This window comes from Schistocerca nitens, chromosome 8 (assembly GCF_023898315.1).
Source record: "Schistocerca nitens isolate TAMUIC-IGC-003100 chromosome 8, iqSchNite1.1, whole genome shotgun sequence".
Lineage (NCBI taxonomy): Eukaryota > Metazoa > Arthropoda > Insecta > Orthoptera > Acrididae > Schistocerca > Schistocerca nitens.
The window spans coordinates 114,568,158-114,588,281 of record NC_064621.1 but is presented as its reverse complement, the minus strand read 5'-3'; the positions used below and the strand labels follow the sequence as shown (position 1 = coordinate 114,588,281).

The following is a 20,124-nucleotide window of genomic DNA, read 5'->3' as shown; positions in this document are numbered from 1 at the left end:
TACAAGTCCTTCTCATCACGACTGGGGATCGTCAGGCCTGCTCCTCCTTATGTACTACTGCACGGTATGTGACTGTGCCACCCTGACCACCTATGCACCTTGGTGTCACACGTGAGGCGAAACTGCAGCTAGTGAGGCACAGGGCATCCCTAGAAGGTGTCATCCAGCGCTCTCTTCGTCCTGTTGATCTTCTCCTCCTGTATCACTTCCATAGAAATTTTATTTACCCATTCTCTGGTTGTCTTACATGCAATTGTGAAATAGAGGACCAAGTTTCGTTCTATACAAAATACAGCTTTTACTGATTTCAACAGCTGCAACCAGTGCACCACCGCGGAAACAGACGACAGTACATACTTTATGTAATTGAAAGGCTGATCCTATTCAGCATTGTGTTTCAAAAATCTCTCCCCTGGCTACACTTCACCTCGTAGTGAGATTCCGAGAAGTGTGGCGACAAAGATGCACAATGACGGTATTTGACGATCCTACGCTAAAAATAATGTACCCAGGCTCGTTACGTACGTCTTCCACAGAATGATACTGTGGCAGCTACAGTGTGGCGCACAGCGCAGAGCTGAGAGTTTTCTCGGTAACTGCTACTGTCTTTCTGCGGTTCACACTGATTTGGTTCAGACATTAACTTGAACGTTTTAACCTTGTCGTTCAGCCTAATGCCAACCCACTATCCATGTTAGATAAACAATAATCACCTAGTCACAACTGAACCGCACCCCTCCATTGTTCACTTTAGGTAGTCGAAATGCGCTCTGTTATAACAGTGGTACATGCAGATACATCAGAAAGAGTTTTGATCAGATATATGAGTCTGAAACGTTGTTTTGGGACGACATGATTCCAGCAAAAGCAAAATCACTGACGAGCCATTGATACTTCATACCAGTATTGATCTATCTTATGGAAACAAGCATCCTCATGAACAGAGAGTTAGCAAGCATCGTCATGAACAGAGAGTTAGCAAGACCACTGGCATCAGCAAATTACTTAGATTCACCTTCCAAAAGACAAAGAAGGGTAAGCTGAGGAGTCAAGAGGTGAGGAAGAAACATGGAATCTTTCATTCCTTTTATCCAAGTGGTACGGTGTATTGAGGTTGTAGTCTACAGAAGCAACCATAATAAATTTAGAAAGAGAGTGGAAGTAAAACGTACTGATCAGAAGACGTTGGATAGAGATGATTAAGTATGACATCGCCGCCGGAGGAAGAACGGTGCTGATCTCTCTATGACAGGTTGTACATGGACAAAGGAAGTGGGAAAGGCTCATTAGCAGTACCCAAGAAACTAGAACTGTGCAATGATGATGATGATGATACATGCATTTAAAATATTTTTATGTAATTACATTTATTACAAAATATGTTGATTGATACAAAACATTAAGAGAAAAAAATCATTTACGCTGGCTAGAGTTATAAAGGCAAAGACGCACGATGAAGAAATTATACGAATGAGACGGAAGAATGTTTTATGATGTAATGTACATGTACCGACAAACAAATGATCACAGTTTTCAAAAGAAAGGGCTATACAAACTGAGGAAGTCAATAACGCTTTGGTTGACCTCTGACCCTTACGCAATCAGTTATTCGGCTTGTCATTGATTGATGGAGTTGTTGGATGTCCTCTTGAGGGATATTGTGCCAAAGTCTGAAAAAATGGAACGTTAGATCGTCAAACTCCCGAGATGATTGGAGGTCCCTGCCCATATGTCGTCCAAACTTTCTCACTTGGGGAGAAATCCGCTCACTGGGGCTCAATTCGAAGCGGGACTTATCACTGAAGACAAGCCAACTCCAATCATTGAGATATGTCTGAAGACGTCCCAGACTGCCATGGGATGCCAATCATCTCGGGTTTTGACAGTCTGACTTGCCAACTGGACAGGATTTGACACGGCATCCCTCAGCAATATACCTAACACTTCTGTCAATCAATGACAAATAACTGCCCGCACAGGGGCCACAGGTGGACCAACGAGTTATTGACTTGCTCAATTTGTGAAACTATTTCTTGTCATTAAATCTACAGATGTACATCATATTTTTGTCTTCTGTATATGTACATAATTTTTTTGCCTAAGAGGCTAATTTATAGCTATGCCCAAGAAGTCGTGTGACTTGGTTGCTCTTGGTTTGTACACAACAGTGCTTGTAGTCTTGGAGAAAAGGGAGTGAACACACCAGTCAGTTACCTGTGCAAGTAGTGGACGTGCTTAACATACGTGTGACAGCATTTTCATACATATACAGCAAAAATGAACTAAACTATTAATGTTTGGAATGTTTTATATATTGTGGCTACCAAATTAAGAAGGAGTTATCCAACAGAAGACGGTGTAGGTCAGGATGATGACACTTTCGCAATGTTTTTGGAGAATCTAATTATTCAGAAACGTGAATATTGATTTGACTGCTTAACTGTTGTTACGCTGGATAGGGTAGTGGACGAAGAAAACAATTTTATGGACGATAACGCGATTAACAGTGTTATAGTTTGCAGTGCTGGTGGCAGTGGCGGAAACAGTACTCCTGAAAGAGAAGCTAAGTCTTCTGGTGACTATGAACGTTCACCAAAAAAGAAATCCAATACTGTTAGTATTTTGACAAAATTTTCGGAAGATCGTCTTGAATATATTTATGATAGTTACGAGGGTGTGTCAACGAAAACATTAAATTTGTAATACCAAATCGAAATTTCGCGCCCTTACCCTGTAAGTTGGTAAGCGTGCTACAAACAGCTTGCAGAATGGCCTGTAGGTGGCAGCATAGTGCACATACACACATACCGTCGCAGTATCAGATTAAAGATGGCCGCTCGACTTGCGACTTGTACCAGGGAATAACAGCATTCTGTTATTCGGTTTTTGCGTAGTGAAGGTGTGAAACCTATTGAAATTCATCGACGAATGAATGTTCAGTACGGTGATGCATGTTTGTCACAGCAGCAAGTCTATGAATATAGTAGGAAGTTCGAAAATGGTGTGACTTCAATGGAAGATGCTCCTCGTCCAAGTCAGGCACAACGAGTTGTGACTCCACAGAACATTGCATCAGTTGAAGCCATAGTGAAGGAAAACCACCAAGCGACACTGAATGACATTGCAGCATGTTTACAGATTAGTCATGGGTCAGCACACCACACTGTGCATGATGTGATCCAGTTTCACAAAGTGTCTGCAAGAAGGGTGCCACGGCAGCTGACTCCTGAAATGAGAGAATGACGTGTTGATGCTTGTGAAGAATTTCTTCGGCGCTTTGAACGAGAAGGTGATATCTTACTTGCAAGAATCGCTACTGGGGACGAAACCTGGATTCACTTCCACCAACCGGAACGAAGAGAGCGAGCGAGGAATGGCGCCATTCCTCATCACCAAAACCAAAGAAGTTTCGAACAGAACCATCAGCAGGGAAGGTTATGCCGACTCCCTTTTGGGACGAAAAAGGCGTCATTCTGGAGCATTACATGCCGAGAGGGACCACTGTCACCAGTGCATCATACACAGATATCCTAAAAAAAAAAAAAAAAAAAAAAACATCTGCGGATCTGCGGCCTGCAATCAAATCAAAGCGACGTGGTTTGCTGTCAGCAGGTGTCCTTCTGCAACATGACAATGCAAGGCCCGTACAACAGTTGCAACAATCACAGACCTGCATTTTGAGTGTCTTCCTCATCCACCATACTCACCAGACCTTGCCCCAAGTGATTTCCATATGTTTGGACCATTCAAAGATGCAATGGGAGGAAAGAAGTTCCGTTCTGATGAAGAGGTACCCCACGCAGTGCATAAGTGGTTGCGCTGACTACCAAAGGAATTTTTTTCTAAACGAATTTATGCACTTTGTAAGCGCTCTATGATTTACATTGAGCGTGGGGAAGATTACGTCGAAAAGTGATACAGCTTTGTACCGCTTCTGAACAATAAATAATGTTTAAAAACATATTTGAGGTTTTCATTTGACTCACCCTCGTATTATACACCTACATTTAAAGTTGCACCTATAGCTCGTTATTGATGACATCCGTCTATATAAAGTACACCAAAGTAATATCTGATTATGAAACAAAGACAGAATGAAGACCCATTTAGAGGACGCGGTAATAAAAGAATTGGAGATAAAACAACTCATTCTGTCTCAATGAAGAAATGAAGGAAATTGTGTCCATTATCGTTCAGTCAAAAAGAACGAAATACGTACAATCTTTGAATGCACATTTCTTCGGAAAAATAAAGTATAAGCAAGAAGGATAACAGATTGTATAAGGACTCTCTTGCAGTGCCGTCAACACTAAATTAGGAAATAGAATTTTCATTATGAAACTGCATTCTATTCTTCATAACCAGCTTTTTTCCAGCGTATCAGCCTAAGCTTCAATATTTGTAGAAACGACGAAGTACAATACTCCCGCACATGATACTGAATTCCAGAATGTGAGTCGAGTGGTATTTGATTTTGCAGCTCAAGAATGTGATTAGAGGACTGTACAGGTACTGTATTCGCCTAAAGGACCTATTCTGTTTCTGCATGTTGTTTTATGCAATTTGTTGAGGAGAGTGATGTACATTTTTAAAGTCCGATAGAGCGCAAACTGCGGGTTGCACAATCGTATGCTTCCACAATATTAGTTACAGTGGTACATAAAGTTTATAATACCGTTTTCCTGTTCGGTCCGAGAAACTTGCCTTACAAGAGCCTCTTGTCACTTTCGACTGGTGGAAAGCGATTCAGACTGTGCTGTCACGACATAATTGAACCTATGTGTGGTCTAGTGCCTTATGTTTCGTCACTATCCGCTATCGACATGAGCATATTTCCTTCAAAAACCAAGGGGTACATCTTAAAGCACTGGAAATCGATAAATACAAAGTACGTATAGATCTAATAAAGATAGCTAGCATGCTTTGGGAAGCGGGTGTGAGAGGCATTGAGTAAGTCAGTTTAACCCTTTCGGGACGAGTTTCCCCAAAGCGGAGCAATACGGAGGCGCTATGCGGGTTCCATATCCCTAAGGTTTCTTTCATCGCTTAGAAATTCTACAGTTTTTGACTTATAGGTGTAATTTTTTTGTAAATGAAGCTAATACACGCTCTTTACTGGCATACTATTTTCATTATTCCATATCGTGCACTTGGTGGTAGTGTTAAAATAGAAAAAAATGAAATATTTAATTTTTTTACCTTTTTTTTGAGAGGTGGTGCATTGAATTAGACATATTAAAATTAGTTGTATCTTATTCTTCAAAGTTTTAGCTTTAAAAGGACATATAAAATACAATTTTATCTCTAATAGGACGTCCGTGGGGAGAAAAATAAAAAGTCCATTTTGAGGGATTTATGTCCATAAACTACAAAATTTCATAATATTTGCTTAAAACAAACTACTACTTTGGCATAATGATTTTTCCATATGCAACCACATTTTACAAATCCTCTCGGTACTCTGCTACTTTGTGATACCTGGTGAAGCGCTCAGGAACATAAAGAGAGGGGTTGGACGAACAAGTTTCGCCCTCCTACCTTGGAGCGATCACTGCAAACGACACAGTCACCCTGTTTTCCGGTGCCTGTTCTTGCTATAGCATGGTACAGGCCGTCCCTGCTGTGTAGGTCACCATGCTCAGAGCGTGGCCTCTTCCTCGATGGGTTGGTTGAGCCCTGACGTCGCCCACAAGCTCCTTGACGAGACTCTTAAAAACTGCAAAAGACTCTTTGGTGTCTCCCCTCTTTTCTTTGCTATGATGACATATAGCAAGAAAGCGCTGACGATCCCCACCTGAAATTAGTGAGAAGAATTACCCTTTGGTCAGGATGCGCCCCGTCCCGTGTTGATACTCCAAGCCAGTCCCTAGATACAGCGCTGGGTGTGTGACGTGACAATCGGGCCACATATGCGGGCCTTGTGTCCCGAAGGGGTTAAATGTGCGGTGCCAAAGAAGTAAACTTTTCCCCTACCGTATGTGTATGGGATAGAATGTTATTTTGACCTACATGTTACTCAATCTATCCTATTTGTCAAAAAGCTCGAAGTAATTACACTGCTGGCCATTACAATTGCTACACCACGAAGATGACGTGCTACAGACGAGAAATTTAACCGACAGGAAGAAGATGCTGTGATACGCAAATGATTAGCTTTTCAGAGCATTCACACAAGATTGGCGCCGGGGTTAACACCTACAACATGCTGACATGAGGAAACTTTCCAACCGATTTCTCATACACTAACAGCAGTTGAACGCCGTTGCCTGGTGAAACGTTGTTGTGATGCCTCGTGTAAGGAGGAGAAATGCGTACCATCACGACTTTGATAAAGGTCGGATTGTAGCCTATCGCAATTGCGGTTTATCGTATCGCGACATTGCTGCTCGCATTGGTCGAGATCCAATGACTGTTACCAGAATATGGAATCGGTGGGTTCAGGAGGGTAATACGGAACGCCGTGCTGGATCCCAACGGCCTCGTATCACTAGCAGTCGAGATGACAGGCATCTTATCCGCATGGCTGTAACGGATCGCCGGCCGAAGTGGCCGCGCGGTTCTGGCGCTGCAGTCTGGAACCGCGAGACCGCTACGGTCGCAGGTTCGAATCCTGCCTCGGGCATGGATGTGTGTGATGTCCTTAGGTTAGTTAGGTTTAACTAGTTCTAAGTTCTAGGGGACTAATGACCTCAGCAGTTGAGTCCAATAGTGCTCAGAGCCATTTTTTTTGTAACGGATCGTGCAGCCACGTCTTGATACCTGAGTCAACAGATGGGGACGTTTCAAGACAATAACCATCTGCACGAACAGTTCGACGACGTTTGCAGCAGCATGGACTATCAGCTCGGAGACCATGGCTGCGGTTACCCTTGACGCTGCATCACAGACAGGAGCGCCTGCGATGGTGTACTCAATGACGAACCTGGTTGCACGAATGGCAAAACGTCATTTTTCGGATGAATCCAGGTTCTGTTTACAGCATCATGATGGTCGCATCCGTGTTTGGTGACATCGCGGTGAACGCACATTGGAAGCGTGTATTCGTCAACGCCATTTTGGCGTATCACCCGGCGTGATGGTATTGGGTGCCATTGGTTACACGTCTCGGTCACCTCTTGTTCGCATTGACGGCCCTTTGAACACTGGACATTTCAGATGTGTTACGACCCGTGGCTCTACCCTTTATTCGATCCCTGCGAAACCCTACATTTCAGCAGGATAATGCAAGACCGCATGTTGCAGGTGCTGTACGGGCCTTTCTGGACACAAAAAATGTTCGACTGCTGCCCTGGCCAGCACATTCTCCAGATCTCTCACCAATTGAAAACGTCTGGTCAATGGTGGCGGAGCAACTGGCTCGTCACAATACGCCAGTCACTACTCTTGATGAACTGTGGTGTCGTGTTGAAGCTGCACGGGCAGCTGTACCTGTATACGCCATCCAAGCTCTGTTTGATTCAATGCCCAGGCGTATCAAGGCCGTTATTACGGCCAGAGGTGGTTGTTCTGGGTACTGATTTCTCAGGATCTATGCACCCACATTGCGTGGAAATGTAATCACATGTCAGTTCTAGTATAATATATTTGTCCAATGAATACCCGTTTATTATCTGCATTTCTTTAGCAGTTCTAAAGGCAAGTAGTGTAGATTTAAATTCGGTCTCTGTGAGCAAACAATGGTATTTTGGAACGTGTTATTGCACAGGTAACGTACGTTCTGTATTGGGTGACCTGTCTTGCAGACGGTGGAGATCAGCCGGGATCTGGCGGAGCTGCACGCCCGGTACGCGCCGCGCATCGTCGAGCTGATGGAGGCCGCCGCGGAGAACGGCACGCTCATCAACCCGCCTATCTGGTGGATCGCCGCCAACGACACCACCGCCCAGGGCATTAACTCAGGTACCGTGTGTACAGCTTTCCCACGCCGCAGGTGTTACCTCACGCCGTCTTTCGAGTTTCACTCTCTTTCTCCATCTGACGACTTCTTTCTTATTCCTCTCCTTTTGCAGGTTTTATCTCCGAGCCTTAGCTGTCACACTCATGTTTATAATTCTACGAGCACCTTGTTGCTATATTTAAGTCCCACATTAAGGATAACTGTTATTGTGGTCTCTAGTCTGAAGAGTGGTTTGATGCAGCTCTCCATGTTAGCCTATCCTTCTCAAGCCTCTCATCTCTGCAGAATTACCGCAACCTGCGTTCATTTCAACCTGCTTAGTATATTTGTCTCTTGGCCTCCCTCTTCAACTTTTACCCCACCCTAATTTCTTCAGTTATCAAACTGACAGTTCCTTGATGACGCACGATGTGTCTATCGACCACCCGCTTTTTTGTTCACGTTGTACAATAGATTTTTTTCCCCAATTCGATTCACTAAATCCTCATTTCTTACTCAATGTACTCATCTAATGTTCTTCATTCTTAGGTAGCACGACATTCCAAAAAGCTTCTATCTTCTTCCTACCTTCCTACCTTCCTACCTGAATTGTCCATCGTTGACGTTTCACTGCCGTGCAAGGCTACATTCCAGACAAATATCTTCAGTAACGACTTCTTTACTTTTAAATTTATGTTTGACGTTAACAAAATCCTCTTTTCCAGAACTAATTTCTTGCCATTCTGCATTTTATATCTTCCATGCTTCCACCGTCATCAATGATTTTGCTGCTCAAATAACAAAACTCATCTACTACTTTTGGTGTTTCATTTCCTAATCGAATTCTCTCGGCATCGCCTGATTTACTTAGACTACATTCCATTACCATACTTTTACGTTCAGTGGTATTCCTATTATGGTCTACTTTCAAGACACTGTCCATTCCGTTCATCTGCTGTTCCAAGTCCTTAGTTGTCTCTGACAGACTTACAATGTCATCGGCAAACTGCAATGTTTTTATTTCCTCGCCTTGGGCTTTAATTCCTTTTCCAAATTTCTTCTCCGTTTCCTTGAAAGTTTGATCGATGTACAATGAGTAACATCGAGGATAGGCTACAACACAGTCTCACTCGTTTCTCGATCACTTCTTCCCTTTCATGTTCTTCTTCCCTTACAACTGCAGTCTGGCTTTTCTATTTGTTACTAATAACATTTCGCTCCCTGTTATGTTACCCCCTGCTATCTTCAAAATTTCACAGAGTGTAGTCCAGACGATACTGTCAAACACTTTCTCTAAATCTAAAAAACACTCTGAAGGTAGGTTTCAATTTCTTCAAACCATCCTCTAAGATAACTAATAGAATCAGTATCGCTTTTCTACAGAACGCAAATTGATATTCCCCGAGGTCGGCGCCTACCAATTTTCATTTCTTCTGGAAATAATTCATGTCAATATTTTGCAAACATGAGTTATTAAAATGACAGTCGGTAGTATTCACACCTGTCAGTACTTGTGCTCTTCCCAATTCGAATCAGTCTTCCTCAGTTCTGAGGGTATTTCAGCTTTCCCATATTCTTGCACATTACGTTCAATACTTTTCTAACGATTGGATATCCCATGGGTTTCATAAATCCTGAGGGAATGTTGTTTGTTCCAGCGGCCTTGTTTGCACTTAGCTCTTTCAGTGCTCTGCCAAAGTGTTCTCCCAGTATTGTATCCCATATATCATCATCATCATCTGCTTCCTCTTCCCTTTCCATGATATTGTCTTCATTCACCTTTGTATCTTTCACGTTTAAGCTTCCTTGCTTTTTACTGTTTTACCATCGAGGCTCTTGATACTCATTCATACAGTTGCGTCTTTTATCTTGGAAGGCCTCTCTAAACTACCTATAGGCGGTATCTATTTTTCATATAGTTACTGAAGTTTCTTTTCCATTTGTCCCCTAGATATTCCTACTTAGAAAATATATGAAGGTAGTATCTGTTCCCGAAAGAACAGTTACGACTGATGACCGTGCAGCTTCTCTAGAATGAAATGATAATTAAATCGACAGCCTAGCTGCGGACAGGCGTTGGTATACATCATTGGGGACGTGTTGAAAATGTGTGCCCCCAACGGGACTCGAACCCGGGATCTTCTGCTTACATGGCATACATGGCAGGCGCACTATCCTCTGTGCCCTCGGTGGCGCAGGTGGATAGAGCGTCTGCCATGTAAACTGGAGATCCCAGATTGGAGTCCCGGTCGGGAAACATATTTTCAACAGTTCCCCAGTGATGTATATCAACACCTGTTTGCAGTTAGGGTGTCGATTTAATTATCATTTCATTCTCGAGGAGCTGCACGGCCATCACTGGTATCTGTTCTTTCGGGAACAGATACTACCGTCATATATAGTTAAAATATGGCTGCCCGGCCATCGACCTTCTTGTGCGAACGCACACGCTATGGCTCAACTCGTACGGGACTCGGTAGATTAATCTGCCACCAATAATGAGCGTGATGGGAAAACATCTATTAGGCGCACTACGAATGTAGTGGTGTGGACATGTTGGGAATGTGGGTCCCACGGGGAGCGTGCAAGAGTAAGTCCCTGCGGGTTCACTATCCTCTGTGCCGTCGGTGGCAGATGGATAGAGCGTCTATCATGTAAGCAGGAGATCCCGGGTTCGAGTTCCGGTCGGGACACACATTTTCAACATGTCCCCAATGATGTATATCAATGACTGTTTGCAGCTAAGGTGTCGATTTAATTATCAATTCCTCCTTAGAAATTTTGCCCTTTCTGCCGTTCTAATATTTTCGGTGTCAGTACTCGTGTTTGGTTGCTTTATTCGATGCATTTACATATTTTTTCTTTCGTCAATTGAAATAAATATTTCCTATGTGATTCTCTGTTGCCTACACTAGTTCATTTCTAAAAACTACCCATTCTTCTTTTACTGTATTCTTTCTCCTGTTTTAGTAAAACATTGCCTACTCCACCTTCTGAAATTCTCAACAACTTCCATTTCCTTCAGCTTATACAGACCTCACTTCCTTAATGAACTATTTTAAAGCAGTTTTTTAAAATTTAATCTGCAATTTGTAACACGAGTGTGCTTACGATGAAAACTGACGTACTTCCATGAACTGTTACTGAGTAAAGGCTGTTAAGCTATGCTGTAATACATGCACCTGTATAGTCCAGAAAACAAACTGGAAACTTCAGGAAAAGTCACGCATACTCATTTACTTAATGCAGGCGCAACAGAATTGAATTTTGCATAGATTACTATCCCAAAATTAAAATAAGTAATTTTACACCAAGAAACTTTCCAAAAATAGTAGACTTTGTTTGTTTTTAACTTATAGCCTCAAGCAGTAGAAATGACGATGTCCCATCTTATCTGCACTTGCTGAATCTAGACTTGAAAGAGTAGTTAAACCAATACTTTCCTGGGTCAGAACGTAACACCCTCCTAATAAAGCAATTAGAGAGCCTCTCACACCCCTTACTGCATTCAGAAATCTTCCAAAATAGCAGCCAGTGACATACCTTTCCCCATCTGAATCCAAACTCCATGCAAAGAAAGTGAGTGTGTATGACTAATGGTCTGCGAATGCAGAATGTTATTAACTGTCTGTGCCATCTTAGAGCATTTATGTGACGAAGGTGGAGGTAATAAATATACAAAATATAGTAGTGTGGCTGCATTTATCAGCATCAACTACAGATAATAAATGAAGTGGCTTGAACTCAGTGAAATAATTATGAGAAAGATCCTGTTTTAGACCTTCAGTACAGGAAATACAAAAAAGATTCTTGCAAAGCGCAAACAGAGTTATGTACTGTCAATGCAAAACATATGAGAAGGCAATAATTCTTTTATAATGTAGGTTAGGATAATAATTTTGAGTCTACAGCATGATGGATTGAAAGATAATATTTGGTCCTGTAATCAACACACATTTAACAAGAAGTGAGCAACTGTTGCACTTCCATTTCACCATACACAAGAGTATTATCATAGGCATGAATGGGAAGTAATCATAAGTTAACTATGAAATAGGTGGAATACACTTCGGTAATAACCTATACATTCGCCTATTGGTCACCATGGCATGTAGTAGAAAAGAACTCATCAGTTTCAGTCATCATTTCAGAAACTCAAAACTAGGTCCCATCGACACCAGTCAAAGCCACACTGTCTCTCAAATGAAACAGAACAAAATTTAATGAGAATATTACCACCATGGCGAATACAAATTGAAATGTAATACCTCATCATGCCAAAAACTGTCATCTCCGACTTGGTGATGGTCTAAATCGACCTAAAAAGATAGGAAATGCAACAGTGGAGAGATTGTTCAAAGAGCTAATGTAATCAGACCTCATTATAGCACAAAGTCGCTAAGTATTTCAAACACAATTTCCAATCCAAGAAAACCAAAAATATTTTGAGCAAAAAAAAGTTAATTGTTCCTTGGATACAGAAAAAGGCAAGAAGAAAGAAAAACGACCATACAAAGTGCAACGAACTAAGATATTCACTAAATAAAGAGATCCACACAAAGGAGATACGAAAATGTTCACAATGAACAAACAAACTAGAAATAAACTATGCAATTCAATGAGAGAACTCATCAAACAGAAGTATAAAGCATGTATAACAACACAGGTGAATCAGACAGCACATTACAAGGAATATCATAGTATCAAATCATAGACATGAAATATGTACAACGCTAAGGTAACTAGGTATCTGAGAAAAAAATATTATTACATTATTAGCTCCAATGCACATAAATACTCTTCATCAAATCATCATCTCATCCACGTACAAACAATACACCAATGGAGGACAACACATCCATATACACACAGACCTACATACTTAATGGCTCAAATTACACTTAATTCTCACAACAGAATATTCCATGTCATCTACATTTCCTGTAATAACATAGTTGATCATAATCCACTTCACACTGAAAATACAAAATCATCTGAAAAAAAACTTGAATTTGTGTCATCATAGAAGTTTATCCCATAATACTCATCTTAAAAAATCACCATGCTCATCATGAACCAAAACTTTCAAATTCTTGTCTTCAGTCCTTCAGATAATATCATAATATGGCCTCAGTGTGAATACCAAATATCATTAGCCTCGCTCCATATAGAAATTTCCTTAAAGATCTTCATGAGAAAGAGGGTCACACCTTCACTGAAGCTACCAGTAACTTCCTTGTTTATCTGAAACTACTATAATGCAACTTTCATAAGCAAATACACACACAAAAATATCAAAATTAGGCATGATCCTATCATTTCTGGCCAATAGCTATTCAGGTACGTCAACATTACTCATATAATCACAAGCCTCTCATTAAGCACTGGCAATCATCAGTTCAACTGACTACTGGAAGTCTTTTACAGCCCTCTGTGATTACTGCCCATCTCGAATCATTATCCATAACTTGCAAAATCATTCCACAGCACCTCTGTCTGAGGAAAACTAAGAGTTTTCTACTCTGGAGGGATTGTATTAATCCATATGCATTCCAAATAATCTCTTGAGTAATACAATACAGTTGAAAAACCACAATACCATCCTCCCCAGGAGGGAATTACTTAAAACTCATATAAAATCCAGTTTCGAAAACAACTTTACAGACTCTCATTCATTTGTTGAACCACAGTCTGTACAGAACACCCATGACACAATACAACATACAGGAATATAAAACCACACAAGTACTCACAAACCAATTAATCATTTCAAAAGTTTCAATAATAAACCTCATCAGGAAACCAAAATCTCTCATGCCTACCAAACACTTATGCAGATACATACTTATATACAGGTGACTTGTCTCACACAACTTTCGCATCAACGATGCTATAGAGAAAGTTACACTGTCATAAAGGTATAGAACAGAACAAGACAAAGAAAACAGCAAAGAAAATAAGTTTATCCTGTTTGAACAGTTACAAAGTTAGTGCTAGTCAAACATGTGTATGCTCCTTTAAGAGTTCAATTTGATATCCGCTCTTCAGTCAAGACACTATCAGATCCTGCTCTACATTCACACGCAAACACATACACGAAGTCAGTCTAGACACACTGTTATTAATACTCTTCTTCATTATTCAACATCCACCATGAACAACAACATCTCAGTGTATAGAAAACACTCCCTACTGTGGTTGACTATCAATAATATAGAAACATAAATCAAAACAAAGCATTCTGTAATAAATCATTGGGTCACACAATACTCAAATAATCTATCACTGTATCAAAACATGCATCAAGAATCAAACATCTGTGGCAAACTTATGAAAACATTAGATACCATATAAAATATTACTCATATTCAAGATACCATACTTCACCCACGGTGCGAAAAAATGATTTCAGGTACACAGAAAATCAGCTTACCAAAGATTATAACGTTAATACCGAGGAAATACACAAAAATACATTAGAACTACATCCATCACAAGAACACTAACCATCATCTGAAAATTAACAGCACCCTTCACCTCAAATGTGGCAGCCCCATGTATAAGTTTAACATCAATTACATGATATGTGCCTTATCATCCACAAAAATCTTACCACACAAAGAAAGATAATACAAGAAACACATGGGAAAACTGGCTGGCAACTTAGATAAACTATTAATTGAGAACACTTCAAGAGAAACCACATGTAAACTGCGTGGTTGCTCTCACAAAACAAAAACTATGGACTAGTGTACAAATGAAAGACACTGGAGAGTCCCTTCAGTGTACACCCATTTAAGAACTCTATTGGTGCCACTCAGACACTAAGGTTCTCTCTGCTTCCAGAGTGTATAACATCAGTCTTATGAGTGATTCACTCCCAGTTAGGCTCTACAGCATTCACGTCAGTTTCAACAACTGTCCTTACCATTCTGCAAACTTAATTCCAAGTCTTGTCATCACATATTCTACTTCTTGTATTAGTAACTGATTTAAACCTCAACAGCCACAGCCTTGGTCATATCATTATGTATATCACCATCACCATTTTGCTGATCATCTGTTGGCACAGTAACACCTAATCATGATTCATTATTGATTAGTTCAACTTAATATACAATTCCTAATTCTTCTTCAGTTTTAGATACGTTCTCATTTAATTCCTTTTCTGTTTCCCTTCTGCTCCTGTTAATCTCCTCCTGTTCTTCCTTAAATATCTATAATGACCTCACTTCTTCAGATCCTCAAACACGCACAGGTACAATACCACTGGAACATTGTTCAGTGCCAACAACCAATTGTGAAATAGCCAAGTAATTAATTTTCTCAACTGTTTTTTGATTTTCTTACCTATTCTCAGATACATCTTCCTCTTATTAAACTTTTTCCTGAATTTGACGACTTTCTGAACAAACTTCTAAACTCACTTTGCTCACATATCTGCTTATTCTTTTCATATTCTTCTCTTAAATTATCTGAATCACCTAGTAACTGCTTTTTCTGTTCAGAGGCAATCTCCTAAAAATTAACCTGGCCTTTCTGAACACTGGCAAGTTTTTGTCAGGTGTAAAATCCCTCTCACCTAGACCAGAAGTTAACTTTCCCCTTAACTGTATTTTTGTGCAGTATGCACATTGTATGACCTTGCAGCATCTTTCCCAGTGGATTCAAATTTCTCTTCTTAACTCTGTATCTGTCCCTGTACAGAAATAAAGTTGGATTGTTGTTCTTTTGCATCTTCCTCCAGTCTCTCAGTTAATTCTATTGCACTCACTTCTGTTGAGTTATAACATTGGTGTCACTGGCTGCATCACTTTCTATGTAACTAATTGATATATTGATTTAATCACTATAAGACACACCTTTATTTCCTTGAGAAGTAACTCTGCACAGGGTTCCAGAATAAGACACTTCTCCCTTCTCTCTTGACATCTCCAGAAACGACCACTTTTTGCCTCTCTTTGACTACCTGCAAGGTTTTCCATCATACAGTGAACAATAAAACCACCAATGACTAAACAGAAACTGTAAACTGTCTCGTCCTATCTCAATTCCAACAAAATTCAACAAGCCCAACTTATATACAAAAGTGAAATATTTTCCACTAAACCTGCCACTACTCCACCAGATCACCAAGACAAAGAATAACACTGCCACCGCTCAAAATATTTTCTCAGTACCAGAATTTTAATAAAAGAAAATGTGGTATGAGAAATAGATTTTATTACGACAGTGCCGTAGAAGTGAAATTATTAAACTAATACAGGGAATTATTTACCACAAGCATCATCTGAATGATCACAGAAGCACAGAAAGTTCCAACTCCCTTTAGTATGCTCAACACTACACTGGATGTGCTCCAACTACAAAATTTTCTAAGTCCATGGTATGCATGTATCATAACATACTTAGCACTCTTTAATCAGATGAAAACGCCTACCTTAACACAACTCCTCCTCAGCAAGTACATATGTAGAAAGGGGGACAGGTAGTCGGTGAAGGTGATTTCTTTACTCTGCACTTCAGATTACAAAATTCAATCATCAAACAAAATCACACAACTTGCTATCTTATGATGCAATGAACCGTTGACAAGGAACACCCTAATTCCAAATATGCAAAGTGGAACAAACTAGAAAACAAATCCAAGTTATACTGTATCGGCAAGATGTAGTTCCAGTGAATAAACATCCACGCTTAAATATACAGGTCCTAGACAGATATGAAATGCATCGGTGGCGCTTATTTGACTGTTCGAAGCTGACTATAACAGAAACTCTCAAAGCATTTCAAAGACAACTCATGACTGAAAAAAAACCGGAAATATTATGAGAAAAAAATGAAACTGCAAAGGAACAGGCAACTTTTATCACTCCCTCTCTGTTAATTGTAACAGATTTGCAATGTGTCTTGAAGGAAACCACCACAGGGCATTACAAATTGGTATATGCCATGTAAAATATTTCCCTTACACGATATCTCATGTTGACATAATGTGTAGATAACCGTCCCCTTTTCATTTTCCTCGACTCTTTTAGCTGTAGTCCGGTTTCTTTACAAACTATAAAGAAAGTTTCAGTCACTACATTTGATCCATTCTGCCATTCTAATTTCAAAGAATGTATCCAAGTCAACAGTGTCAAAAACACGCTATAAATGTAAATTTGCCTTCCGTCAGCCTAAGGTAAATTACAGTGTCAGTATTGCATCGGATGCAACTATATTTCTTTGAAACACAAACTGATCAATCTCGAGACCGACTTCATCTTCTTTTTATTCTTCTTAAAAATTATTCATGTCAGTGTTTTACAACCATGCTGTATGAAACTGTTGGGTCTGTATATTCCCACTTGTCAGAGTCTGCCTTGTTTGGAACTGGAATTATTGCATTCCTCTTGAAATATGAACGTATTTCGCCCATCTAATATATCGTGCATATGCTGAAGTAGTTTCGTCATGGTATGTTCACCTGAGGATAATCTGGGTGGAATGTCTTCTAGATCAGATGCCTTATTTTGATTGGATCTATCAGTGAGCTAACAAATTTTCTCATAGAATAATTTCTGCTATCTCATCGTCATATTGTTTCTCTTCCATAACGCTACTTTCAATTTTGTAGTCCTACTACTATTCCTTCCACCTCCTTTGCATTGTGTCTCCTCTTGTTTACTTGCATTGGATTACCATCTGAGCTCTTGATGCTCATACAACTGTTTCTCTTTAATTTTCCTATACATGGCATCTATGTTTCTCACCGTAATGCATCTTTATACAATATTTTACTTCCCCTTTAACCATTCCCGGTTTGCCATTATGAAGTTTATGACGATACCATTTTTAGGGGCGATTATAGCCTTTTGCCTGCACTTTTATGTTTTGTACTTTCATCAATTAAATTCAACAAATTTTAAAAGGAATGTGATTGTAATCACAAGTCATACTTTCTCAAGAGTCAATTTAAGTCAGTGGCAACAAAATCAACTGCACTCTCTGGTGAGAGGCTGATACTTGTGAAACAAATTATGAGGCACTGTTCCATGTTTTATACATTTTGCTTTTTGTGCCGTCAATGACTTGTATATGCCATTTGTGTTAATATGCAGACATTAATGGAACAAATAACGCTCTTTTCTGATGGAAACAATTACATTTTCTATATATAACAATGAAGGGAGATAACTTTGATATCTACATAAAACCAGCAGCAACAGATACAGTTATACAAGCCACATCAACCCAGCCACAAAACCACAAACTAGCAGTTCTTCAGCTTATGGCACACTGAATAAAACTGCAATTCACAGACAAATTATGAAAAACTCCTAGGATCACAAAACTCCACTACCAACATCGACACTACAGCACACACAAGCACAGAAAGCATAAACACTGGTCCAAAGACTAAAAAGGATAAACGGTGTAGAGTAACCACGCAAATCAACACATGACATAAGAAATATATTGAAGAAATACAAACTTCACATAGCATACAGAACAAGAAAGATACCACATCGACATTTACACAAATAAAAAGACAGGTGTATGGCTAGTAGTGTGCCAAGACTGTTATTTTTTTGTTTACTGAAGGAATTTCATAGGTTTCTGTCTAGGTACATTCGATTGTGGATACAATTAACAATCGTAAAAACTACGAGAAAATCACTTACAGCACTTAATCAGAAGAAATACACACACTCACTCTCTCTCTCTCTCTCTCTCACACCCACACCCACCCACACACACCCACACATTATATATATATATATATATATATATATATATATATATATATATATATAATGTGTGTGTGTGTTTTGTTTGTTGTTGTGGTCCAGAGACTGGTTTGATGCAGCTTGCAGCTCTGCATGCTACTCTATCCTGTGCAAGCCTCTTCATTTATGAGTAACTATTGCAACCTACATGCTTCTGAATCTGCTTACTGTATTCATCTCTTGGTCTCACTCTACGATTTTAACCTCCAGCGCTTCCCTCCAGTACTAAATTAGTGATCCCTTTATGCCTCAGAACGTGTCTTACCAACTGATTCCTTCTTCTAGTCAAGTTGTACCACAATCTTCTTCTCCCAATTCTGTTCAGTACCTCCCCATTAGTTACGTGATCTACCTATCTAATCTTCAGCTTTCTTCTGAAGAACCACGTTTTTAAAGCTTCTATTCTCTTATTGTCTAAACTATTTATCGTCCACGTTTCACTTCCATACATAGCTACACTCCATACAAATACTTTCAGAAACGACTTCCTGACACTTAAATCTATTGTTAAGGCTTTCGTGGCCACTTGTTGACAAACTGCCTATTGGCTTCTGTCTCGGGTTCTTCGGCCGACGTTCATCTAATGATTTTTCTGACGTTTCGCCAGCACGAGTGGCTGGCATTGTCAAAGCTTCACCCTCCATTGCCGGTGGTGAACTGGAGGCGAGCTCGCGGCCGCAGACTATATGTACCTGGCGCGCCAACGTCCGAGGGCTTCTCCGCGGTCATTTCCGGTGCGGTTCTCCTCTTGCTACCTGCGACGGTCGTTCGCTGCAGTACGGGAAGCCAGGATCCGTTTACCTTAAGGCTTTCCTCTTTCTTGTTGAAACTGTTCGCGTGTTTTTGGATTTCTACAGCTTCTCTGAACAAGCGCGTATGATAGTGCTTCTCTACAGCCAGAACTTCCGTGTCGGCGAATTTTATTACGTGGTCGGTCTCATTCAGTGCGTGTTCTGCCACGGCCGATTTCTCCACCTGCCCCAACCTGCAATGTCGCTTATGCTCTTTGATCCTGGTGTTAATGGATCGTCCAGTCATTCCGACATAAACTTTTCCGCATGTGCAAGGTATACGGTATATTCCCGACATTGCAAGTGGGTCTCTTTTCTCCTTCGCCGATCTAAGACACTCTTTGATCTTCCTTGTCGGTTTGAAAATCGTCTTTACGCCGTGTTTGCGCAATATACGGCCGATTCTGTCCGTCACTCTGGGAATGTATGGCAGAAAGGCCGTACCCGACATTTCTTTTTCTGGTTCCTTGCTTCGCCGAGTGTTTGGCTCTGTTACACTTCTAATGTAATCTGTGGAGTACCCATTGCTCCTCAGAACAGTTTCCAGGTGTTGCATTTCTCGTTTGAGGTGTTGAGGCTCACATATTCGTCCTGCTCTCGTTACGAGCGTACTAATCATGCCTCTTTTCTGGCTCGGGTGGTGGTTTGACAGTTTGTGGAGGTATCGGTCCGTGTGTGTCGGTTT

At 40.4% G+C, this 20,124-nt stretch overlaps 1 protein-coding gene across 1 annotated transcript in view; it reads left to right on the top strand.

Annotated features, from left to right (window-relative positions):
• Window positions 1-20,124, top strand: part of LOC126198994 (myogenesis-regulating glycosidase-like) — a 94,703-nt gene that overhangs the window by 46,304 nt on the left and 28,275 nt on the right. Inside the window, exon 5 of the mRNA XM_049935667.1 lies at window positions 7,743-7,899. Within this exon, the coding sequence (XP_049791624.1) occupies window positions 7,743-7,899 (157 nt within the window). The remainder of the gene's footprint in view (window positions 1-7,742; window positions 7,900-20,124) is intronic.